The 25,270-nt window shown below is 42.2% G+C and overlaps 1 protein-coding gene across 50 annotated transcripts in view; it reads left to right on the top strand.

Moving 5' to 3' along the window:
• Positions 1 to 25,270, top strand: part of CLASP2 (cytoplasmic linker associated protein 2) — a 124,776-nt gene that overhangs the window by 25,624 nt on the left and 73,882 nt on the right. For 40 of the 50 annotated variants that reach the window (XM_062621472.1, XM_062621524.1, XM_062621506.1 and 37 more), the window contains 3 exons: positions 1,355 to 1,452; positions 5,938 to 6,008; positions 22,249 to 22,395. In XM_062621472.1, the coding sequence (XP_062477456.1) occupies positions 1,355 to 1,452; positions 5,938 to 6,008; positions 22,249 to 22,395 (316 nt within the window). Of the gene's footprint in view, positions 1 to 1,354; positions 1,453 to 5,937; positions 6,009 to 10,325; positions 10,447 to 21,533; positions 21,737 to 22,248; positions 22,396 to 25,270 lie in introns of those variants that run through there. The other 10 variants (XM_062621797.1, XM_062621836.1, XM_062621779.1 and 7 more) reach the window with 4 other exon arrangements.

Genomic DNA, 25,270 nt, shown 5'->3' with positions numbered 1-25,270 from the left:
TGTATACAACAGATCATTATTTTCTACCACGAGGAACAATAAACCCATTTTCTTCTGAATCAGTCTATCCATTGGCCCATGAAAGCAGAGCCACACAGGCAGCAGTGTTGTGATGTACTGGCCCCTTCAGTTTTGTCGTCAGAGGCTGAGATTTGTTATTACAGTTGTTTCTTGTAGAGCATGTTGAAAGAAAAGGGGGAAAAAAATACATTGACAGGAAGAATTGCCTCCAGGAGGAGCCCCTGCATGAGACCTGTAACAGCCGGCCACATTTGCGAACATTATCATGTGTAATGATTTCCTAAATGGGACCCAAATGGCATTCGAGTACATGCAAGGACTGTAGTTAAAACCAGTCCATTAAACAAAAGCATCTTGCAGTAAAAATGAAGATGCAGTTTATAATGGTGATAGCTGAACTTCAGAAAACCTTCAAATGGAAATTAATAACATCTCAGTTTATCTGAAGCTGTAGCTGAGAGAAAAGGCCAAGAATACAGTAAGGAAGAAGGTAGCATTAGTAGGAGATGGACAAATAAACAGGATATGCTTTATGCTTAATTTCTGGATGCAGCAAAGTCCTTGTCTCCTGCATAGTGTAGCATTGTTCTAGAGTAGAGAAAATCTGTTAGGAAATTGTTCTGTTTGTTGATCGCTAGAATAGATGCAGTTCATATCTTGATAGAGCAATTGAGGGTTTAGTTCAAACTGTTGCAAAGAACAATACTGAAGTAATTCCAGGAATTCTTTATAGAGAATAATGGCATTTACTAACATGCATTTTTGGCAGTTGTTGTTACAAGGACTATGGTTTAAGATTCTTAAAGAGGCACTGCCTCCTTGCTGTAGCTGTTCTTCCTGTCTTGTCTTACTCCCTTCCTTGTGCCAATATGATGGTAATGCCTGTTGAAGGAAGTAAAGGAAACGCTGGTCAATTTGACTGATTCTTGTGAGCAGTCAGGTCCTTGGTTTCCCAGAAGGGCCTCACTGTGTGTAGAAATAGATAAAGACAAGGTGGAGTGTCAGGACTGAATGCAGGGACTAACTTTTGGAGTCACTGCCCGCTGTCAGAGTGCTAAATAAAGCACTGGGGTTGTTCTTCTTATGTCAATCCCAGAAATTCCCTCTAGAGCTGTTTTTTCTAGGATTTTTCATCTACCATCTGGAGATGCTCTAACTTGGAACAAATACCCTCTTGAAATAACAGTTGTATTTCCTTTCACTTCCATCCCTACCGTTGCAAGTGGTTTGTGAAATGAGTTGGCATGCAGGTCGATGGAAGCTGGAAGATTGTCAGCAAATGTTGTTTTGGTTTCTGTAACCCTGAAGTGAACAATTTAATCTGCATCCACAGGTGAGAGATGCTGCCATTCTAGCCATTGTAGAGGTTTATCGGCATGTGGGAGAGAAAGTCCGACTAGATCTTACGAAGAGAGGAATTCCTCCTGGGAGGTGAGTTAGCTGTTGTGATTTGGTACTCCTGAGCTGCTCTTTGTTACTGTTCTTTGCCACAGCTCTAAATTCACTAAAACCTTTGGTTTAAAATGATTACAATTTGCATTTTATCTTCTGGTTAGTTTTGCATCCATCATGATGCTCCTAGTGTTCCTGACTTTGTTTGGCTGGGTTCTTTTCTGCTTAGAAAAGGCCTACAAGTGTACGATGGAAAGCAGCCAGCAGTTAAAATCCCCTGACTTGAAGAGAGGCTGAGAGCTTGACAGAACTAGAGAAATTCTTCACAGTTAAGCAAATATATACTGAGCATAGTGGGGAAATAGAAAATACTTGGATATATACATCTTGTTCCTTCTTCTAGAACTGCTGTTTAGCCTCAGTGTAGAAGAGTCTCAAGCACTTAAATCAACACTTAACGTATATTGTGCATGTGGGAGAGAGAACAAGCATGTGTGTGCAGTGAGCGTGGCAAACCAACAAGCTCCTGCTTTCTTGAAGATATTTATAATGGAAGAATTTTACCTCCCTTGCTTCTTACTAAATACATCAGACCAATCCTTTCCAGCCTAGATGCTTGCTTATGGGGTACAGTTAGATGATAGAGCTGCTTCACAAAGTAACTGCTTCCCAGTTCTGAAGTTGCAGTTCTGGGGTTCAGTGAGAAAGTGGCATTCAGGAGGAGTGTTCGCTGCTTTAACTGCTACACGTACTATCCCAGGACATGGGATGTGACTTGCAAAGGATGCAGGGAACTTTTGGGAATGCATATTTCATTGGCCCTTTCTCTTTCTGAAAAGCAGGCCTGTGTTGTGTGTAGACTAGTTCATCTGCAATAAAAGTAGCTGTTGTTTTGTTGCCACCTTGGTAAGGATTTGTTTAATTAAGAAAGGTAGACAGAGCTTGAAATTGCCCTGAATGGACATTTCTGTTTAGGCAATAAAATCTCTCAAATTCCTTGTTAAAACAATTTATACGTTTTAAGATGTATTAACCCCTTAACAATTGATGTACCCCTTCGCTTGTGAGTCTTCATCTCGCTTCTTGATCTTGATAAAGCTGAATATATCTACTACATGGTATCAGAGAGCATGTCAGGATGGATACTGTGCCTCATCACAGGCCCTTCTAAAAAACTGTTAGCCCTAGTTTTTAATGATGATTTGTATGGTGTCAAAGTATCACAGGAGACTGGTGTTGAATTTATTGTTTCACATTCCAAGGGGGAATTCAGCCTGTTTGGGTAAAAGCTTACCCTGCTATGGGAATGTGTACACATTCTTTTCTATTTAATGGCTGTCACAACTTCATACTATTAAGAGATTTTATGGTTTAAGCTGCATTGTTACTACAATTTCAACAATTGAGTTCCATGGCAGGTAACTGGAACATACCAGAGCAGATCCTTCTTGCCCTAAGATAGGGTCTTGGACATCTTTTGAAGCAGGGAATAAGAGCAAAAGAGTGCAGTTAAAAGCCTTTGTGTTGTGTCTTTTGGGTCTGACCATAAGTTTAGGTTCAGCACTCATGTTCACACCTCCATGAGGTACAAACTGAGTAAATCTTGGGGTCCAAATGGGATTAAACGCCATAGGAGCTTTGTATCCGCAGGGCAATCAACAGCTTCTAATTTAGTTGCAGTAGGTACGAAGTTGTTATTTCCACTGTCTGAATCAGCTGAGTACAAAATTCCCCCATCTGAAAGCAAGCACAGTTGCACTACTTGCATTTGCATAAAGAAGCAAGGCTCTACTTGGGGAATCTTAAATGGGTTGTTGCCACTCAATCCCAGCTGTCTTGTACTTGAGTTACACATAAGGCTCCTCATGTCTGTCCCATCCATCGCTGACAGGAGGCAGAGTCCCTGTAGTCTATTCTGCCTCCTTCACAGAAGTAACAAGGCGGTTGACAAAGCTCAGGGCAGACAGATTAGCTCTATGGTAACTCAGGCCTCTACAGTAAGATTATTTCTTCCCCAGTGCCTGTCAGAAGTTTTCTATTCCCTTAGATGCATTCAAATGTTCATGTGGTTATGCAGGAGCTACAATCTATGGAATAAACCCCTTTGATGCGTTATATCATCTTCTTGTTTTGAGGCGAATCTGTGTTCACGTTTGTGTGTCTGGGTGGGTTTTAAGGGGGTTAAGTACCACGGATAATCTGTAGTTCTGACATGGCTGCTTTCAGTTGTCAAGTTCAGCCTCAAAGAGCTGCACTGCAGCTCCTTCACTGTACGGCAGTGCATTACAAACTGTGTGTAAACATGACTGTTAAGAGAAAACCCTATCAGTGCAGAATTTGCTGCACATGTGATTGAGGAGAATGGAGGCTTGTTTAGTTTCCATAACAAATTACACATTTGAGATCTGTGTGTTGCTGCTTGAATGCACTCTGCCCTAAAGCACGGAGAATAAGAGCTCATGTCTGCTGGAAGGAAGGCAGGAAAGTCAATCAGGCATTGTTCAGAGAAATTGTTCAACTTCCTTAAATATGCAAATGGCACATGCATGTTGTGTCTATATAAGGCCAAATGTAGTTAGTCATTTAATAATAGTAGGCTTACCAGGTTTTGTAATCTGCACCTGGTAGGTTTGCCTTGGTGGAAAACACTGGATTTTCTGGAGAGGGTTATTGGACCTGTTGGAGTGCAGGTAGGCAATGAAAGATGATTGGATATTACTTTGCTATTGGAGCTTTCTTTGCTGTTACTGTAGCTTTCTTCAGTGCATCTTCATACTTTACAAAGATAAATTTGTGAATTTATTTATTAAAACAGTGAGTTCCTTTTTCTATTATTTTTTCAGCTTAAAAATCTGAGAATAGTACTGTGCTTTCTGCCTGAAACAGTCCTGTCTCAGAAAAAGCAGTATCAAGTCAGTGGCTGGAAATTTGGATGTGGTTTTCCCTTTGGTTAAAGCTGCTGCCAAAGAGGTTTGATGGTCTTTTATCAGGCCTGGAAGCATTAGTGCTAATAAGTTTGTGAATACTGAAAGTGGATGTTGTGTTCCTTGTTCTTGCCAAGAATAGTGAATGGGTTTTGTTCTATATGGGTCAAACTGAATTTGTTACAGTGTGGAATCCGTGTGGCTGATCATCCCTGAATGGCAATGGTGTATGTGGTTCTGGACAGCAAGTGCTTGATGTGAGTGCTAAAAGCTCTTAAAGGCTTTTCGGGCAGCCATCTGACAGCTTTTCTCACTGTATAAACCCAAATATTTGTTTAGTTCTTATGTCTAAGGCCACAACTTTATATCCTGAAAAGTTAAAGCATTTTGCAGTACGCGTTTCTGTATACCACATTTCATGTGCTATGCACATTCTACTTATCTGTCTAGTTCATGCTGTAGATGAGGTCCATCTGTGTGTCCAGATGTGGCCACATGTTTGTGCAAGATCATTTTTTGGGAGGGTTTCTTTTCTTTCCTTTTTTTGGAAGGGGGAAGTAAGGAGAACTGAGTGCAGGGTTTCATATGGGCCATTTCCTGCTTTGGACTCACTCTGGATATGAAGAACAGACTAGCCAGCACCCTTTCTTCTTTAACTTCCTGCTGTTGTCAGGGGAGTGGTGCTCTTTTGCCTCTGCATCACAAGGTCCGGACTTTTAGGTATCCCTCTGTGCAGCTGAACAGTGAATTATGTCAGGACAAACCTGTTGCTGATGTGGGGGTCATGTCTGTTCCGGGAGGTACTTCCACTGCTTTTACTGAGTTTTCTACAGGACTGATCAGAAATGGCTCTTGAAGGCAGCTTTTTTTTTTGCTTGAATAGTGTTTCCTGCCCTGTGGGACTGATTGGCCACTGTGGAGTGTTTGGGATCTTTCATTTGGTTTTAGTGGGGTTGGTTTGGTTTTGCTTAGGTTTTATTCTGTTTGTTTGGTTTTTTCTTGTTGTTTTCCTATTTATACATCACTCAGCACCTGCAGAGTGGTTTCAGTTGTGAGTTCAAATCAGTGCTGTGCTTGTCAGACATAACTGAGGTGTTCAGTGTACCTTAAGCTTAGGAAAAAGTCTTGCCTTTGTTCTTGCTGTGGAAGTGCTGACTCCTGCAGGAGTTCCTTCATAGCAAAGCTGAGGAAATTCTGAGGAGCAGCAATTCCAAGGAAAACCAGCAATTGTTGCAATTAAATCCCCATTTTTGCCTCCCCCATGAACACTCCATAGCTCAAATGGTTGCCTTTTGGTATTGTGTATTAATAGTGACATCACAGTCATTTGAACCCAGTATATACGATTCCTGAACCTGAATTTAGCCTTGTAGTCATTTTTAATCATGCTAATGACAATGCTCAGTTTTGTTCTTTGCTAAATTGACTTTGTTTTCTGTGCAGTTGTGCAAAGAGGCTCAGCTAAAGAGGAGTCCTTTAGGAATTGCTTCCTGTTGCTCTTAATCCCTTGTTTATTCTGTATGACAACTCTATAGATTATAATGAGTAACCTGGGGGATTTCAGAGATGTGATCTGTTTTGTTGTTGTTGTTGTTCACAGGTTGCAAACAATCTTTGCAAAATTTGATGAAGTAAGAAACTCTGGAAATATGAGTATAAATAGCATCAGTGGTGAGTATGAAATACATATTTACAATCAGCTTTAGATTAATACAGTATTTAAATATTAACATTTTCAATGTGAGGTGAATGATTAGAAACATGTAAATACTAAGAAAATGAGACAGTGCAATAAGCTTATAGTGTATTAGTGAAAGTATTTGCTGGACTGCAGACAGAATACAGTTGGAAAAGGTGTTGAAACTGCATGGAAAGGAGCAGTCAATCTTTAACAAGTTACACATGTGCTCAGGAGAGAATACAAGAATGGTGCAGAGTGTTCATGCACAGGGGAAACGGATCAGATGAACTGTTATCCTTTTTCAAAGGATGTTTCTAAAAGAAAATGGTAATTTATTAAGGGATGTGTTGTATTTCTTCTCAGTTAAAATGATGAATAATGACTATAATAGAGGGAGTTTTAAGTTATAAAAATAGGTGAGTGCAGCATTCAAAGATGAAAGTTGAAGTTAAGACCTGACTTTGAGCTTTTTATTTTTGGAGTCTTTCATAAAAAGAAATCCTGTTGTGCAGAGAACACTTGTTGCTTTTTACTGTTTTCTTGATATAGTATTTTATAGTATTAAAGAGCAAGACCATCATTCTTATTTAAAACAACTATAAGAATTAAAAAGCTACATAACAGCACAACAATAGAGTGATGGTGGAAGTGGCTTTAATGGGCTTGGTTTTGAAAGCTTTGTTGCCTTATGCAAGGAATGAGGAGACCTTGTTTGATAGGGGAGTGTTTTCCATCTCCCTTTCAAAGCAACTATGTTGACTGAAAAGGCTTTGCTAGATCTAAAAGGTGTAACTGTGCAAGAGAAGTATTCTGAGGAAAGCGTATGATTTGTTAATATCCTCAAATACACCTTTTAGTTATAAGCATTCACACCCTTTTCTTGTTAGTGAGAAAACAGCAAAGACTGTAGATTCAAAGGAATGTGTTTTTACAGCCTTTGAGGCAGTTTCTATGCTGCATTCTGCTTTGAAATACAACATTGCTGTTCTTGAACACGGTGAGATTGCAAAGATGGCTTTGTAAGGATTAATATTAAAACCCAAAGGAAACATGCTGATTTTGGTCTTTTGCATTCCAAGTTGAAACTGCTGCATAGCTTTGAGATGTTCAAAGATACGTGTGTTTTTCTGTTGGTAGTTCTCAGGAGAATGGAGAAAGTTACATGAGGGAATGTAAATGCATTGAAGTAATTTGAAATGTATATGAAAATATCAATACAACATTGCTGGACCAGTTTACACAGCACTTCAAAGCTTTTTGTCTTTGGTTTAAGAGAGCTGATTAAGTTTTGGGAGTTTTTAAAGCCATTTCTATCCCATCTTTACCATGCAGATGTTAATGCTGATCTGCAGCAGTACATGCCATTAATTTAGTCTCATAAGTTACAACTTCTATGCAGAAGTTCCTCTTACTCTGTTTTGATTTGGCAGGATCCCTCTTTCAGTGTTTTTCCTTGAACCTACTTTATCTGTTGCATCCATCTAGAGAATGTTTTAGTGTTATTGAAAAGCTTCTCTTCCATTGTTAGTGCTTTCTCTTGGCTTTGTCCTTCATTATTCTCTGAAAGACGGTTTGTGTTTACTGCTTGCACATGTACATTGAAAGTTACTGTTGAATTCCTGTAGCCTTGTTACCAACTTTTCTTTCAGGAGCTTTATCAAACATCTCTGGGTAAAGGCCAAGGTTTAATGTCTAAACACATCTGTTACAGTGCTGAGGACTGTTTTAGTGCTTTTGATATTCTGGAGCAGAGTTTGGGATGGCAGGAGGGGAATAGGGTTGTTTCCATGGGGGGGGGGGGGGGGGGAACCTTTTAAACAGGCTTTACTTTAATGAGACTGGTGCAGCTCTATTGGGCTTTTTTACCAGCAAAAGCACTGTGTTTTTGCCAGGTGGAGTTACTTCCCAAGTAAGTTAACGGGACTGATGAGGGTTCTCTTCAGTGTGCGATAGCTAGGGAAGGGCTCGCTGACACAACGTGGAAGCTGTCAGCTTCTTCAGCCCTGGCTGGCACTTTCTTGTGTTGACCTAGTTTCTGAGAACCCAGAGATGTGACTGAGGATTCCTGTATTGAAGAATGCTAATGTCAGTTGTTCAGTCTCATTATTCAGCGTGTACTGAGGAGGGGAAAGCAAAAAAGAATAGAAACCTCAAAACTTGCAGCTTTTAACAGTCTGAATACAAAAATGTTTTCCAGAGTATTTTAATAATCAAAACATATATAGAAAAACCAAATACTTCTACTAACGTGATTAAACACGTGGCTGGTATTTAAAGCATTGTGTTGGTATGCTTGGGTATGTGGGAGAGAAACACAGGGAGGAGAGGAGCCTGCAGCCTGTCATAGCTGCAGTCTTAATGCATGCTGGTAGATTTAATACCTTGCTATCCCTGTGATTGTGTTGGGGTGGACCTGGCCTGAACAAGCCCTTCAGTCTTGTGTTACCATCTTCCTTTATTGACTCTGATCCCTGATGGAGCTATAAAGAGCAGGAGGCCAAGGAGTTACCATTAGAGACTGACAGATCCCCTTGGAGGGCAGACAAGGTGAAACTACATTGAAAGGAGTGTGGATGGAGTAATAGGAGCAGGATGCAGTGAGGAGTTTCAAAAGCCAGCAGATGAGGAGGCACCGTGTATAACAAGGAGTCTGGGAAGGAGTCAGTGCTCTTGCTTGGTGAGGATGACTTAAATAACACCGCACTGCTAACTTGCCTTTCATTTCCTTTGTTTTTTTTTCCTTCACATTTTACTCTTTCCTCATCTTCCCTTGCCCTCGGGTGTGGATAGGAAAAGCAGAGATCATTTCAGCAGTGTGAATTATGTGAATGAGTTAACCTGCTATGAAAACCTTGCTCATGTAGTGAGTTAGGAGAACCCCATCAGGATGTTTGCCTGGTGAGCAGAATCTTCTGCATGCTGCTGGTTCTGCCTTTCCACTCCACCAGGAATACACATATCCCTGTGAACCGGAGAAGGTTCTTCAAAGCACTTCCCCATTTCCCAGCAAATGAATGTCCATTTCTATGGAAACAGGCCTGGCAGCCAATCCCAAAGCTGTGAGAGCACTTGTTTCTGCTGTGTGAGGTTTGTAAATACTGTTTTCACTGAGAGAATTTCAACAGACTCTTGTAGCAGTGTAAATTTTGAGACAGGGAATTAAAAGAGAAGCAGGGGAAATGTTAATATTGAGCTCTCCTCCTCATTGAGCAGACAGGATGATTTGAGCTGGATATAAATTGGTACATCTCTATTCCACCCAGGCAATTTTCCCCGTTTAATGCTATGCCTCACGGTGTCAGCTTTGCACACCTGAAGTGTGAGAGGCAGGATGCAGGGCTGTTGGTTATTAGGGTTGGAGGGGAGCTGTGTCACGGGTGAGAAAGATGCAGTCAGGGTGCATGTTCCGCTGAAAACCCCCAAAACAACCTAAAAAGGCAATTAAAATCTATAGCACAAGTGTGTGCTTTTCCACATTACGCTCTTATTTCCCTTTGCTGTTTTCCTGTTGGAAATAGAGTTACTATGGAGACACTGACGACACACCCCGGCAGATACAGCGTGGCCCTGCATGCACCTCCATAGTGCGGGGCACTGGTGATCACTGGTGGGCTTTGGGTTGTTTCTTCAAGGCAAACGATCGGCGTGTAGCTGTGTTATTTGAAACTCCGGTTGCTGGATTGTAACTGTACATAGGCAAATGGAGGGACCAGTGAAGCACAAGGCTCAGTTCAAAGCCCGTTTTGGAAGCGAAGGCTGCTGCTTCCACTGCTTTGTAAGGAACTTGTGTGAGGTTTTGAGTTATTACTGCAGGGACTGTGCTCCTGCTGATGCGTGATCTGTGAGCGCCGGGCTCGCAGCTGTGTCCATCTGCACTTAAACTGCTCCTTAGGCAAGACACAGTAAATTGGAACGACTTTTAATCCCGTTATGGGATCGCGCTCTTTCCACCCTCAGTGTGTCACCCGAAGCAGTGATGTGGGGCCAAACCACCAGCAGCAGTGCAGGGTTTGGGTAGGTTTGCACTGCAATTCCCACTGCACTGCAGCGTGCTCCCCTGCATCCATTGCATACGTGCTGCTTAATGTGCTGTGAGGGCATTTCCCTCGCCTTCCTTCAAGGAGCCATCTTCTGCTTCCCTCTGCTCTGCTCTAACCTAACCTCTGTTCTCTCCTGCTGTACTGCTCTACCCTGTGCTGTACAGAGCCTGGACCCTGTTCCGCTCTACCCCATTCCCGTTCCCATTCCTCCTTCCTCTTCCCACTGGGATCCCTCGCCCGGCCAAGGCGGAGGGGGGGAAAGGGGCACGTGACCGGCGCGGCGCGCAGTAAAAGCACCCTGTGGGCGGGGCCGGAGCGGGCTCGGCGCGAGGCGGGACTGCTATTTTGAAGCGGGGCGGCTGTTGCGGCAGGATGGCGGTGGGGGACGGTGAGTGCGGGCGCTGCGGGCTCCGTGTGCGCGGCCCCGAGGGGCCGTGGTAGCCCCGAGAGATGCGGGGCCGGGGCTGCTCGGGGTCTGGAGCGGCCCTGCCTGCCCGGCCGTGAAGCGGGGAAGGCGGGGGCCGGGCTCCGCTCCGCGCTTTCCGCCTCGCACAGGAGGGTTTGGGTGCCTCAGCGCCTCAGGTCTCCCGCGTGGCGGGCTGACATCTTACCGCCGCGGCGCGCTGGGCCCCTCTGTGAGGTGTCAGCCGTGAGGGGGCTTCTGGGGTGCTCCGGGACCATCCGCACCCGTGTCCCCGGGTTACCGTGTCCCTTCTGCTCAGCCCTGTCCCGGTGTCAACGCGTCCGCTCTGGTGTGTTCTCCTGTCCGGGTGCGGCGCGCACCAGGTCTGTGAGGCAAGGCAGAATTCATTACACCGCGTTGTAAGCGATCGTGTTTTCATCTGCGCTGTTCTGTGGAGAGGTGTGTAGTAACTGAGTGTAGCTGTAGAGGAAATGCCTTGCTCCTAGGGCTAGGAGTATCTGTTTGGTTACAGCACCGGGTGTTACTACTTTTCCTTTGCTGCACGGTGTATTTTACACAAACCAGTGGAAAGTAGGTCAGAAAAGAGAGCCGGGTTTTGTCGTTGTGTTGCAGAACTGGACACGGGGTTTGCCTCCCTCACAGCTCCTGGTTTGCGTGACAGCCGTGTGTCTGGGCTCAGTACCTTGATGACTTTCGGTGTGTGCACGATGATTTCTGGATAAACTTGGGAAGCGCTGGTGTGACTTGCAGCAAGTCAGGGAACGCGGTGGGAGGGCTGTGCTTTCACAGGTGGTTATAGTGGTGTAGTTTCAAGTAACACTAAGGAAGATGGTCTCATAAGGATCATGTTCTTGTTTGTCACCCGTAAGGTGCTAGGATGTCCTGAGCATGTACCGTCATGGTGAGGGTTTTTTCCCAGGAATGTTGTAGTTCATCTGTTTCCTTCCTGTGAAGCAATACAGTTCTCCACAGGGTGTAAACATTGGTGATCTGCAGATTGAAGAGCGAGTTGTAGCATGTGGAGAAATAACTGTGTTCCCTGCGCAAAGCCATGGGATTTCTGATGCTCTGGGTTTATAACGTGAGGGCGGTTGTGGAGCTCTCTGCTGTATAATTGAATTCGTCATTAACAAAGGCACTAAGAACCAAGTGCTGTGCAGGCAGTCAGCTGACGCTCTGTGTAGGAGCTTTGAGCAGTAATGCCAGATACAATTAACAGTGTGTAGGATGATTATGTAGCTGTTGGTCTCTCTTTAAACTGCTGCTTACTGCATTTAGAAGGAATTCAGTCTTCTGACGTCGTGTTATGAAACTGCTAGGGAAAACAAAACCCTAGTTACTGCTGAGAAAACTTTGCTATCTTTTTTTCCCCCCTGAATTTAACGTTGGGTTTGCCATGGTCTTTTGTTTTGCAAATGTCCTGCACATCCTCCTAATTAATATATGCAACACAGAAGAAACAATTTTAAGGTTAGTGATTCTGTAGCCTATGAGAGATGTCTTTTCTTGATAGAATGTCACTTCATTGCAGCCAGTGTGAATATTCAACTTACTATTTGCGAGACTATGCTGATTTTCTGGAAGGTGTTGATACTTGAAGAGAACAGATATTTAGTAATCTATTTATTCAATTTGATTTAATCAATCAGCCTAAATATGTTACGGAATTGTGCAGGGTGTGCTTGGAAATGCTACATGGAGGTGGTGATTTCAGCCTCTCCTCTTTAGTGCAATACACTGGCTTATTGTAACCCTTTAGGATTTTTGTCAGCGCTCTTGAGCACAAGCACAAATGTAAGTAAAACACCTTGCTTAACAGCTGAAACTTAATCTGATTTCTCACGTGAAGATTAAAGGGAAGAGCCAGATTTTCTGTTTGCCCCCATGTTGACTGTCTCAAGCTCTCCAATCTTTTCTTGGAAGAATGTAAAGGAAGATAAGCAGTACTGTGTTTGTGGCCCAGCAAACAGTTGGACCATTCCTTCCACTGTACAGTGTGTGCCAGTGGGAAAGGATGCACTACCTCAGTCACAAAGGCAGTGTGTGTACTTGTGTGGATGTAGGTGTATGTTGGACCTGCAAGTTGTGTTCTGAGGCTGCTGAGAAAAACCAGTCAGGAGCCATTCCTCGCTCTGGATTTCTTGTTCCTGGGAGTGGATAATGCATTTGTGTCCTTATCCATGAATACCCAGATCAGGATGTTCCGGGGGTCGCTTGCATCGTGTTGTGCATTGTCCTCAGGAGAGGCCGTTCAGTGGTTTCCATCAGTGCTTGCTCGCCTTATTGTCAGTTTGTGCTTTGCTGCTTCATTATTTTATAGGTAAGGGACTCTCTTGCTCCCAGTTGCACAAGGTAGTTTCAATAAGGACAAAATTATCTGCCTAAAACTGTGAGGAGCCATGAATGGAAGGTTAGACATGGGTTTTCTTAAGATGTACTGAACATGCTGCAGAACCAGACACAAGGTATTTGAGGGCTATCTAAAAGCATATAATCAGCTTTGTAAGAGGACATATTTGGTGCACACATTTGGTGTGCTAGTATATACCAAGCACACTATTTTGAATTGTGTAAGAAGTGAGATAAATCTGTTTATTAGTAGAATTTTATTTAAATGGCACGATGACCTTGAGCACTCATCAGATTTCAGGTGATAAAGCATGTGTGACTGGTTCTTGAATAGGAATTATCCTTCTATCTTACTACACATGCATATCAAATTGTGGGTTTTGTCTTCTTTCAAAATACTTCATTAATGTATGCATGGTCCTAGACGGCAAGAACAATTATCTTCCATTCCCTGATGTTCTTTGGAAGGAAGGCTGTCTTCCTAAGGCTTTAATCTGATTAGTAGTTTCTGTAAAATGCAGGTGCTGTACAGCTTTAGTACTTTACTTCTTTCTGACAAACAGATTGGACATAATAAAGGTACAAAGGCTATAGTGATCTTGAAACACTAGCTTGATTTAATATATATTTACAATTGCAGTGCATGTGTGTTTCTGATGTGTGTTTCTGATTTTCCTTTCCTCTGGTAGGAGGCTTTTTTAAACTGAAAGTCCTGTGAATGATGGTAATAAAGCAGCTGGCCTAGAAACTGGGCAGGATGTAACTGTGGTGCTTTGTACCATTCAGAGCTGTTTCCTGGAAAAAGAAAAGAGTTCTAGACAGTAGCAGGCGTCTTTTCTGGGGAACAGAAATGTTCCCTTTTATGTTCCTCTTTGGGCCTGTGTTTTTCAATGTGCTGACTGCGCCTGCACTGGCTCCTTTTCCTGTCGTTGTTCTGCACCCGTCCTCTTCCGTTATTAGCAGGGCATGTTGGTTTGGAGAGTTCCTCTCACTGTGCCTGAGAGAGGAAAGACAGATACTGTGAGTATCTGAATTCGATCGCTGTTCTGAACCAAACCAGGGCAAAGCTGCTTTCCATGGTAAGGTCATATGCTAGTCCCAGTGATTAACATGGATCCTGAGTAGTGTTTTGTCTGTAAAGTGCATGTACTGTTGCTAATAGCAGTAAAAGAACAGTGGGACAGTGAAAAAACTGAGGGGGGGGGGGGGGGGAATGTGTAAACAAGCCAAAGGCTGTATGAAAAGACAGTTTCTACCCAGAAAATGAATGAATACAGTGAGGTTTAACACTGATGTGAATTAAAAACTTAATTCAAGGGATAATTCAAATGTGGAACTTGAACCATTTCTTACTTAAACAACAAAGCTGCAATCATATGACAAACACAGATCTCTCAAAACCACCGTAGATTCTAGAGTGATAACTGCATTTGGGTTTCGGTATTCTGGAATAGTAACTACCAGTAAGTTTTGTCTTCTGGTTTCTAAATGACATTTTTGAAGCATCAGGGGTGTTTTGGTGCTCAGTTCTGGGGGACTTGTGCGTGGTGGTGGTGGTTGTTTCATTAAAGGTGAAATATCAGCCCACTGAAAAGATTTCCATGCTTCATCTGGCACCCGGAAGTGTTGGTTGCTTTTGGAGTCTGTTTCCATTTGTTTTCAAGAACAAGTTATCATAAGAAAAAAGACTCCTTTGGTGATTCATTTGATACTAGTATTGGTTTTGAAACATCTTTGATTATTCCAGGCTATTGCTAATATTGCAGGTTTCTTCTTTGCTAAAATAAAGAACTAAATAAAAAAGCTGTATTTTGAAATGAGCATTAGAACTGCCAACAGCCAAGGAGAAATTTGAAGTCTAGTGAGGATTTTCTTTGACGGATGTTACAAGAGTCTCTTGCATGATTAATTGTGTATTTGTCTCGCAGGGTTAGTGTTCATCTTTGCTATCTATTATAAACATATAAAAATATATATATATATATACACTCCTCATATAGATATGAGGAGTATTTCCTTACTGTTGTATATTATTTTTAATAAAGCCTTCCTGTAGTAAATACTGATGAGCAAGGTGTCTGAAGTGCCTTCAGAGATGAAGGTTCTGCTGTAATATTCACTGGAGTCAGAAATTCTACTCTGTAAATTGTATTTATAAAAGTAACTTGGTTTTAAAGGACTGTGTTTTGAGGTTTGTGTGTTCGATCCTTTCCCAGCTGCTTCATCAACATATGCTTTTGTAGCAAGAGCAGGAAAGAGCCTTTTGAAAGCCAGCTATGCCTGTAGATTCTTACAAGTAGTAACTTCAGTTTAAAACTCAAAGGAGTTTCACAGTTATTTGGACTATGGACAAGATTTTCATGGGTACTGTTTTAGAATTTCTCTGGTACTTTTAATTGGTGTGGAAATTCTTCAACTGACAAAACACTTAAAAGCCCTCAAAATTACCGGTAGTTGGAGCTTGAGGAAAGGTGGGGAGAAGGGATGAAGATGGGGAACAAAGCTCTCAACAGCCTGCAGAGGCAACTGACTTTCTTCAAATCAGGTATATTTGCTTTCACCAAGTCAAGAGCTCCACTGTGTTCTATGGTCACCTGAACAATTAACATGAGTAGGTTTATATTCAACGAAACACCCTTTTATCATTTCAGACTGCTTTGTGTGTTGACCTGATAAGGTCCTTTGGTCCATCAGCTTACACAATATGAGGTTTGCTATTGGACTTAAAGGTCGGCAGCTTGTCTGTATAGATTGTTTTCCTCTTTGTGATGTTGATTTTTGCAAACAGTTTGGAAACACTGAGGGAAGCAGTCAGTAGGTATTATTTTGGGATTGGATGGTCTCACAAAAGAGGAGGAGAAATGACAGCTATTAAAGCTGTCCAGCTATGTACCAGATGCTTCAGATTTTCCAGATCTGATGTGAGTTTTTTAGCTTCTCGTAAAAGCCTGGTTGGTGGAGAGTCTGTCCTCTTAAAACCACAGGTTTTGTCACTTGCAGTGAACTTTCAGCTTTGAGAGTAGATTAAAGGTAATTTGCCATAATTTATTTAGCTCCACTTCTGAATATGTGAGGTAGGAAAAGAAGAGGCACCTCTGGCTTGAGTCTGTGCTGCAGCTGGTCGATGGGATGTGGGAGAGCTGTACTTCATTTTGGTTGGTAAAAGGTTGGGAGAACTTGATCAGAATTGGAGATTGTATCGTTAGCATACATTTAACTAATAAATAGACTCATAGAATGGTTAGGGTTGGAAAGGACTTCAAGATCATCTCACTCCAACCCCCCTCACCCTAGACAGTGTCTCCCAACCAGGCCTTAAACACTGCCAGGAACAGAGCATTCACCACTGCTCTGGGCAGCCTGTTCCAGCAGTGCTCTCACAGTAAATGACTTCTTCCTTATATCTAACCTGAGCTTCCCCTGCCTTATTGCTGTTACTGACTGCTTCTCCCTGTGCTGGCTGCCTCTTCAGTTCTTTTTTTTAAAGGCCTTAGTCCACTGGAACTGCCCAAAAAGCTGGCACACGAAGGAATACGTTTAACTTCACAGTTGGCTTTAGTACATTGGAGGTTTTTTGGAGACTTTTGTTTCTTGTCTGAGAGTTTGAGATTTAGCTGATGAGCATCTGAATGAGTTGCACAGAACATGAGAACCTCTTGCTAGCCCTGAATGCTAGATACAGGTCTCTCCTTCAGGAATGCAAAGAGAAGCAGAGGAGGTACCATGAAGTGATGTTAAACCCATCAGCAAGTGGCCTTATGTTCTTGTCACTACACTGTCACCTTCTGAAGGACATTGCCTCATCATTGTGGGAAGCAAATTTTTGGTTTTGAATGGGAATTTGTGTCCTTATGGTCTAAGATCCCTCTATATCCCATGGCTCAGGGAGAATGCCCAGCAGTTACAGCTTTTCCAGTGGATCTAAAGCACTTGGGTGTGATTCAGCTGCCCAGGCTTAGGCTTGTAGGGCCACTCAAGATGTGCTGCAGCATCCACACAAGCCACACAGAGCAGCCAAGTGTGACATGAAACCCACCAGAGATCTGTGCCCTTCTGGACTGTCAGTTGGGACCAGATAGGATACCCAAAACCTAAACCCAGTGTCTGTACTGGTTTTAGGTGACTGTGCTCAGGCAAATAAGCCCTGTCCTTTGCATTAGGATAAACAGATTCATGCTGTATGGAACTGGTGAGTGTAAGGGATGAAGTGCTCACTAAATAATGTGGTGCATTGGCTTGAGGTATGGATTGGAAGGATCAACTAACCTGATGCATTTGTAGTGCTTGTGGCTTCATTTTCATGCTTGACAGCGTTGTCATAGGCTGTACCAGTTCATGTGGAACTGAGCTAGTGATCCAGTCCCTGATGTTCCAAGTGATTGATGCAGTCTGTGTTTGTAAATCACTGAAGAGAGATGGGCAGTCACTGTCTTGGTGGGTGCAGGATGCAGGACTAGCTCAGAAGATGTGAGGAGTTCATCTGCTTGTTCTTGTTTTGCTTGGTCACAGTTTGCAGTCGTGTCATCACAAACAGTTTCCACTTTAACCAAAGTCAAAGTTTAAAAGCAGTTTTATAAAAGATACTATGTTCTCTGGTTTGACTGTTGTCAATCTACTGCAAGCTGGTACTTGCAGCCCTAGTAGCATTAGATGTGTAGGATGTCAGTTCGGATGCAGTATTGAGATTTGCCCTGATGGCCAGATTTAGTCCTGTGTTACTTGCAGGGATCTGGCTCTTTTTCCCTGCTGTGGTTATTTGGGGATCTGCTTTAGCATCAGCTAACTTCTGATTGGCACAAATAGAATAGAGATCTTATGTTCCTACAGCCGCGTAGGGGATAGGATATTTCTTTCTTCTATTATTGACTGTGACTTGCCAACTGTTAGATATTAAATGTCACATTGATCTATGACTCTTAAGACCAACTAAGGTAAAGTCTTGAGTTGCAGAAGCAATAAATGTGTTTAACTTTCTTTAAAAATTAAATATTATTTTCTTCAGATATGAAGAGTTTTAGGTTCTCCTTTTTCTCTGGGTACATCTCTAGTTACCCTGGTTGTTCTATGGCCAAATCATATTAAATAGGTTGTTTAGAAGTTTTTAGCATTGGGGTACTAGAATGTTCTTCTGGTGTCAAGTGTGATTGTAAATGCTTGTCCTTTGATCTCTCTGAATACTTTACAAACCAGATACTACACATTTGTAAATCTGGCCCCCACAGTAATGCTACAAGGCACAAAGATGTTGCGTACCTTGTGGTTATTTTGGTTCAAGTTGCGTAGTTTGTTCCTTAAGAATTTCATTATTTAGACTTCTGGGATGGTTTGGGATTTGGTTTGTGTTTCTAACTGATTAGGTGTGCATGGATTTAATCTTAGAATAACTTTGGTAAACCCCAAGTTTTGAAAGTGTGGCAAGCACCAGGGTCTGATGTGTCCCACAGGTGGTTATGGGGAGTGTTTTACTAAGAACATGCCTTTGGCTTCACTGGAATGCTCTGTAGCAATGCTCAGCAGTTCACTGACACCAATTCAGTTGCTGCAGGGCACCCCCCAGAACACTGCACTGCGGTACAGATATCTTTTCCCTATTAGAAATGAAAACTTCTAATACTTGGAAATGGAATCATGTGTTTCTGAGTAGAATAACCTTCTCTTGAATATGTTTTCCCCTCTGTTCTGCTTTGAAGTTGTTCATCTGGAAAAGAACTTGTACCAGAGTGAGAACATTTGCAGCCCATCATGTCTCTTGAGGAGCTTTTGGCAATAGGAGATTCCAAGCTCTTTTCTGTGGGCTGTGCTTACCTCCAAAGCTCTTCTGACCCGCTGTGATTTAAAAAGGCAATATTGAGTGCAAGAATAGTCCTGCGAGACTTCACTGAGGTTGTGTCTTTCATTAATTGTGGTTTTCATTCAAGATGTTCTGTGCATTGCTAGCAATTCATGCAGTTTTGTATTCCTTTTTTTTTCCCTTGGGACTTTGTTCTGCAGTGCTGTTGGGATGATACTTTCCCAGCTGTCAGGTGTATTTGCATATGTAAATGGGATGCTCTGTGTGTGTATAGCCTTTAAAATGACCTAGGATGAAAATTACCTAGCCATTCTAGAATGAAGCAGTGTTTGCATCCTTCAGATAAGTTTGGTGTGAAATATCCATCATATTTAGGCTTTTGCGTCTCCTGTAAATTGCATGAAACCAGTTGCAGTCACAACTGGATACTGACAGGGCAGCAGCATCATACCCATGCTGTGAGAAGTTCCAGTTATATTGTGGCTAAAGCCTAGGGAAATAAAATTGTAAAGGCCCAAAAGGATGGGGAAAACATCTGGTTTCTGGAAAGGACAGTGCAAAATTTTCCTGCTCATGTTTATTAAACAAGACCCCAACAAACCCAACAACTACTCAACAAAAGAAACTCAGCTGTGTGATCAGTTGAGCCTTCATTGAATCAATACAGGTCCTTTTCACTCATTAACTTTACACATTTATGGTAGTGTGCTATAATTTTAATGTGTTTTAACATAATTTATGTGGTCTAGTTGTGGACATCAGTGTATCAGTGGTTAAGGTCAGTTTTATGTTTCTCAAAAACAGGGATTTAAAAACAGAAAAAATGTATTTTAAAAGTAGATTTTATGCAGACTAAGAACCTGTATGAAACTATTTCATAGTGTATGTTTTTAATCTAGTGTTAACAATGTTTTAAATGTATGAAAAATAATAGGGGTGATGGGTTTAAACTAAACCAAGGGAAGTTCAGGCTGCATGTAAAGAAGGAAGACTTTACCGTGAGGTTGGTGAGGCCCTGGAACAGGTTGCCCAGAGAAGTGGTAAATGCTCCATCCCTGGCAGTGTTCAAGGCCAGGTTGGACAGAGTCTTGGGGCGACATGGCCTCAGGTGGGGTGTCCTTGCCCATGGCAAGGGGTTAGAACTGGATGATAAGATTCTTTCCAACCCAAACTACTCTGCTATTCTATGATTCTATTCACTAGGCAGTGTAATGTGGCAGTGTTACCAAGGCTATTGTCCAGTACATGATCCTATAATTTCCACAGCGTGTATAATTTTCCACAACTTGGGACTTTTGCATTTTGCTGATGTTCTACTTGTGGATGTAGAGGTTGAGTAGTAACTTCTGCAGGTCTCCATCTTCAGTACTCCTTTGTAAGGAGTAGCTTGATAACGGTAAAATGGATTTATCAGAGCTTTTGGCTCCCAAAGCATGCTGGTGTTTGGGGCTGGTGAAGTTTTAGTCCATAAGGAGGTTTTGCATAAACGAGCAGATGCTCCCTTACTATTTTTAAGATTGTGCTGCAATAACTTTAATTTTCAGAGGCTTCTTGGGCAGTATTTGCCCATCAGCACTGCGCCGTGGTGCGTTTGGATGTGGCAGACCTGCCTGTTTCCTTATCAGACTTTCAAAGTGTAGCAACAAACCGATTTTTATTTGAAAAGCGTGCTTTAATCACCTTCCATGACAGCATATTCATGTGTCAGTATTGATCTGCTCATGCTGTTTAAAAACCTATAAGGTGTTTCATAGTGCTGTTTTACAGTGACCCATGATGTTGCAGGTACCCTACCTAGCTGTTAACCACGGCTATTTATGCACCTGTTACCGTGTTTAGTTCACTGCAGCTCATCTGGCCCTGGTGTGAGTGGTTTTCCCTGGCTCTACGTGGGATGCTGTGGGCTGGAGCCTTGGATTCAGCGGCTCTGCCTCAGCCTGGTTCCCATGGCAACACACACGGTGAGGGGGATGGCTTGTGCCTCTTCCCCGGTTCCCAGAGTTTATACAGCCACAATATGCGTTTTTTCTCAGCAGTATTATCATAAAAATGGCTGTTTGTAGAGGAAAAAGGGATAACGTTAGTGGAAATTGTCAGTATACTCCCAGGTGTTTCTTGGGGTGGTGCGGCGCATCTCGGGGCGCGCAGGTTTGTTAGTGCAGCACGCAGCCTTGCACAGATGCTGGGGAAACGTCCTAACTGCAGCAGCAGGGCTCTTGGGCATGTCAGACGCAGGATGTTGTGTCGTTTGGTGCTGCAGATGCTGTTGGACAGCACCTTGCTTTACCCTTTTGATGCAAGCTGCCTTCCTGAGGGCGGCTGTTGTTAAATATAGCTGACATTTCAGTGGGAGCGGTTTCGGAATAAGCACAGGGTAAATAGTTACCATTGCAGGGATGGTAAAGCTTTGTAATTAATACTGTTTTTTTAGAAGTGGGCAGGGTGTAGAGCAAGTGACAATCTCAAGTGGTCCTTCATTATGGTCATGCAGCCTCGCCCATTTATTTGCCATAGGAACCATAGGCAGATGTGGTTTTCTGTGCTACACAGGTAAATCCTTCTTCTTCCAAGTGTGTTGGGAAGCGTTCACCTTCCAGTGTTGGGTATTTTTGTGGTGGTTTTGGTGTTCCTTTATTTTTAAGCCGAAATTTTTTGTGTTGAGACTGTTTTATTTCATCACTAGAGGTGAATTTCCTTCTTGATTAAAAATGCATACACCCGGAATTCCAAGGCAAGAGGAGTGCAAACCCCAGAGTATTGTCTGCCTGCCTGGTGTCTTTAATGAAGGGCTGGGATAGTGGCAGATATGGTGTGTGGGAATGAATGTATTTGGATGGATATTTTCCACCTTCTCCGGTGGTGGTGGCCCCAGCAGATGATGTCACCCCGCAGCCCATTGGCTGCGCAGCTCCCGGTGCGGGGAGCAGAGCAAGATGCCGGCACCACGCTCGGTGCTGGATCCAGGCTGCTCACGGGCAGCTGCTGATGGAACCTATGGTCAGCATTGAGAATTGGCTGCGTGCGGCCATGTGAGGTGCTGGGTCTGTCCTAGGGCGAGGGATCGAAGAGCTGTCGGAGGAATGAGGCGGCTGATCTGCAAGAGGATCTGTGATTGTGAGTTGAAAAATCAGGGTGGAAGGAAGGAGACAGGGAGTGCTGGTTAGAGACATTGTGGGAGGGTGTGTGGCAGAACATGCATGAGTGAGAGGAGAAAAGGGAGAAGCATTTGTCTATGGTAGGATGGAATGATGAAAATGATTTTAAGGGCTTTTCTTTTGGGAAAATACTCAGAAATAGGCAAAAATACTCCATCTGTGCAAGGACATTTTCCCTTTGTGGGCATGAATGTGTAGGATTCATTTTTATTCTCAGGTTTACACTGGTTAATTATGGAGGTAAAATAGTATTATAACCTTATATTATAAGAACTGAAGATGTAGAAAATGATGTTTATTTCTCATTGTCATTTTGCTCCTAGGTCAGAGATGCAGGACAGAGTGATAAATATTTGGTTTTATTTACGCATTTTGTGAATGTCTGTGAAATGTGAAGCAAAACAGTTGATTAGGAAATAAGTATGCATCCATTCTAATAGCTGTATTTTTATTTCATGTATCCTTTTCTAGACAAAAGCTTTGATGATGAAGAGTCAGTGGATGGAAATAGGCCATCATCAGCTGCTTCAGCCTTCAAGGTTCCAGCACTTAAAAAGCCAGGAAATCCTTCGAATAGTGCACGGAAGCCGGGATCAGCTGGTGGGCCTAAGGTTGGAGGTAATGTAAAGCTATTCAGATTGTAATCGGTGTTCCCAGAAACCTTGCCAGAGCAGGGGCAACCCAGAGAACTTTGGAAGGTGATGTTTAATTCATGACTGCAGTATTTTTGCAGGGCTGAGAACAGTAAGGGACTTTGTTTTACACGATTATTCTTACATAAAGGTGTGTGCATGTCTGTGGGAATGTACATTTAGCTTATAAAGGCCTCTCATGTTATAAATGCATCTGGAGATAGCAGTTGTGCTGGTGAAATGAATATAAGGATATCTCTGATAGAGTCCTCACCTCACTTGCTGTATATACAGGTATACTGTGAGATTCTGTCTGGGTAGATGAGATTTCTGCTGTGGGTCTGCACTGCTACACGTGGCTGGAAGGGACTAGCCATCAGTCATACACCTCAGCAGAGGTGCATGTTACACCTGGATGTTCTCATTATCCCTTAACCTGTTGTGAAATTGGTTATGAAAGATAAAAAAGGGGGGTGTCAAAACCTGTGCCAGGTGTTTCTGGGTTGTTTTTTTTCCATGGTGGACTTGAAACAGGATGCTGCTGCTGCTGCTTACTAATTACAGTCTTTGAACATGGAAATCTGCAGTTTTTTAGGGCGGGGGTAACCTAACAAAAGCAAGGGTTCACTGCTAAAGAACTGACAGCTTTCTGGGTGGTTCATGTACTAATTCAGAAAAATACATGATTAAGTTTAAATGTACCAGGCTTCAGGTGGCTTTTTTATGAACAGGTGATTCAGTAAAGGGTTTCTCTAATAGGAGTGATTTGTTGGCATGGTTTTATTCATGTAACATTCCGTTATGTGAACTGCAAAGCTAAATTTGAAAGGAGGTGCACATGCCGAATGAGGTGCCTTGAGCATTTTCATGTTACTAAGATGTACCTAATGTTCTGACAGTTTATTGTTCTTCTAATGTGATCTTGAGAATTCGTAATGAATTGAAAAGATTCCCATAGGGTGGGATCAACACTGCCATAGTATAACTCCAAATTGATAGCGGTGTGAATCAGGAAGTACCACCTAAAAGACTTCCTAAAGGAGAGGGTCTCTTGAAATTGACTCTTAGTATTCTTTATTATTACACAAAGAACTACTACTACTAATAATAATACCATCTCCTTTAACCTGAAGCATGATGGGTTTTGCATCAAAGACCTGCTACATGTAGTAGTAGAACTGAATGCTCAGGATTTCTGTTTCTTTCAGTATGTGCCTGTTTTAATAATATTTTATTAAATATAGATGATTTTTACTGTAAAATTATTTTTACGTGGAGATTTTGACTTTACATGCTCTGCAGTAAAAACATGGAGATAGGAAAGCAGCAAAAGGGAAATAAGAACAGAATAATCATTCAACTGATTTCGCAGTTAATCTAAAAATTCAGTAGTAAAGGTCATTAACTCCCCCAAACTATTACATTGGTTTTCCTTCCTTTCCTATATTGCCGATCTTCAAAAAAATTAAAATGAAAAAAATACATGGAAAAAGGACAAAATGTGAGCAGAGCCCTTTGGTCACTGCTTGCTTTGTACCATCTCCTTTCAAGTCTGGAAATTCCTGAGGAGTGTTCACCTGTGTTATCCGTTTCCCTTCTTTTTGTGTTCTGTCAGTATGTCTCTAGTCAGAATTTGGCCTGTGTAATGTTGATGAAATTGTTCTTTGCATGTTTGTGTGTGTGGTTCTGCAGGCTGCTCAGGTGCTTGACCATGGGAGTTTTTGCCTTAATACTTTGTAGGAAAGATGTTATGCTTTGTATTCTTCACCAAATGGCTGGAAAGTGGAAGTTTGCCTTCCAGTCTTCAGTTGTTCACAACTACCTCTGCTTTTTTCTCTTGCTGTATACTGAGAAGAAACTTTTACAGATCTGTTTATCTGCTTTTGCACAGATTTCTTTTGTTACATGTACTGTATACTTCCTAGGATTACTTCTTTGGTGTTTTTTTCCCATCAAGTTTTCCTTGAGTTGGCCCTCCATCTTTTTAGCATTTTCCATATGTCACCATTGATCAGCAAGGCCTTACCACTGTTTTCATTTTTAGCAGCTAGTATTTGTCTTCATTTTAATTCTGCTCCTCATTATTTTTATCTTTCAGTGTTTGCTTCCATCTGTTTTTTTTCCTGTGTTTAACCTTCAGTGCTTAAACTAGTTCTGTCTAGTAACAAGCTTGCGGGCAGATAGAAATGGTAAATGCACTAAGAGAACATTACCTTTCTACAGTATTTACAAATCCTGCATCTCCTAGCATATTAAAGACCATTAGGGTAGATAACAAATATATTTTATATTCAGTCAAGTTATAGACTCTTCCAGAATTGAGGAGTTTCCCATATGTTACTCATATGAGCAGTGATACTAGGTCAGACAAGTTGTCTATATAATCCACTGTCCTGTCCTACAGTAGTCAGAAATATGGCTACTAGAGACATGTATGTGCACAGGATGAGTGTCTAGAAGCACGCTGTCATTGCAGGACGAAATGCTGGGTTTAGGGAACTTTATTCCTCAAGAGAATGATGGTCTTTGAAGAGTCCAGCTAGGGCATCCTGTTCTGCTTATCTTGAGACTTCATGGATCTCTGGCTACAATCATGACACAAGTCTGTATTAACTTTCTGTTGTATGTTTTATGAGAACCTCTGTAAGGCTGGAACGCTATTCTTAGCGTTGTAATTTGGAAAAAGATGTGCTTTCTACTTTTTGCTGCTGTTTTCAGTAGCAAGATACCACATCTTGTGTTTTTACCCACAGTTCATTGCCCTTTTAAAATCCATAGTGTACTTGCCTTATTAAACTTGTTTACTGTTCAACACCAGTAACATGGCTCCACTTTCCAAAACAACCTGTGTTGCTTTAGGA

This window comes from Pezoporus occidentalis, unplaced genomic scaffold (genome assembly GCF_034315485.1).
Source record: "Pezoporus occidentalis ecotype Australia unplaced genomic scaffold, CSIRO_AGI_Poc_V1 ctg107, whole genome shotgun sequence".
Classification (NCBI taxonomy): Eukaryota; Metazoa; Chordata; class Aves; order Psittaciformes; family Psittacidae; genus Pezoporus; species Pezoporus occidentalis.
The sequence above is the reverse complement of the archived record's forward strand: the minus strand, read 5'-3'. Positions and strand labels throughout refer to the sequence as shown.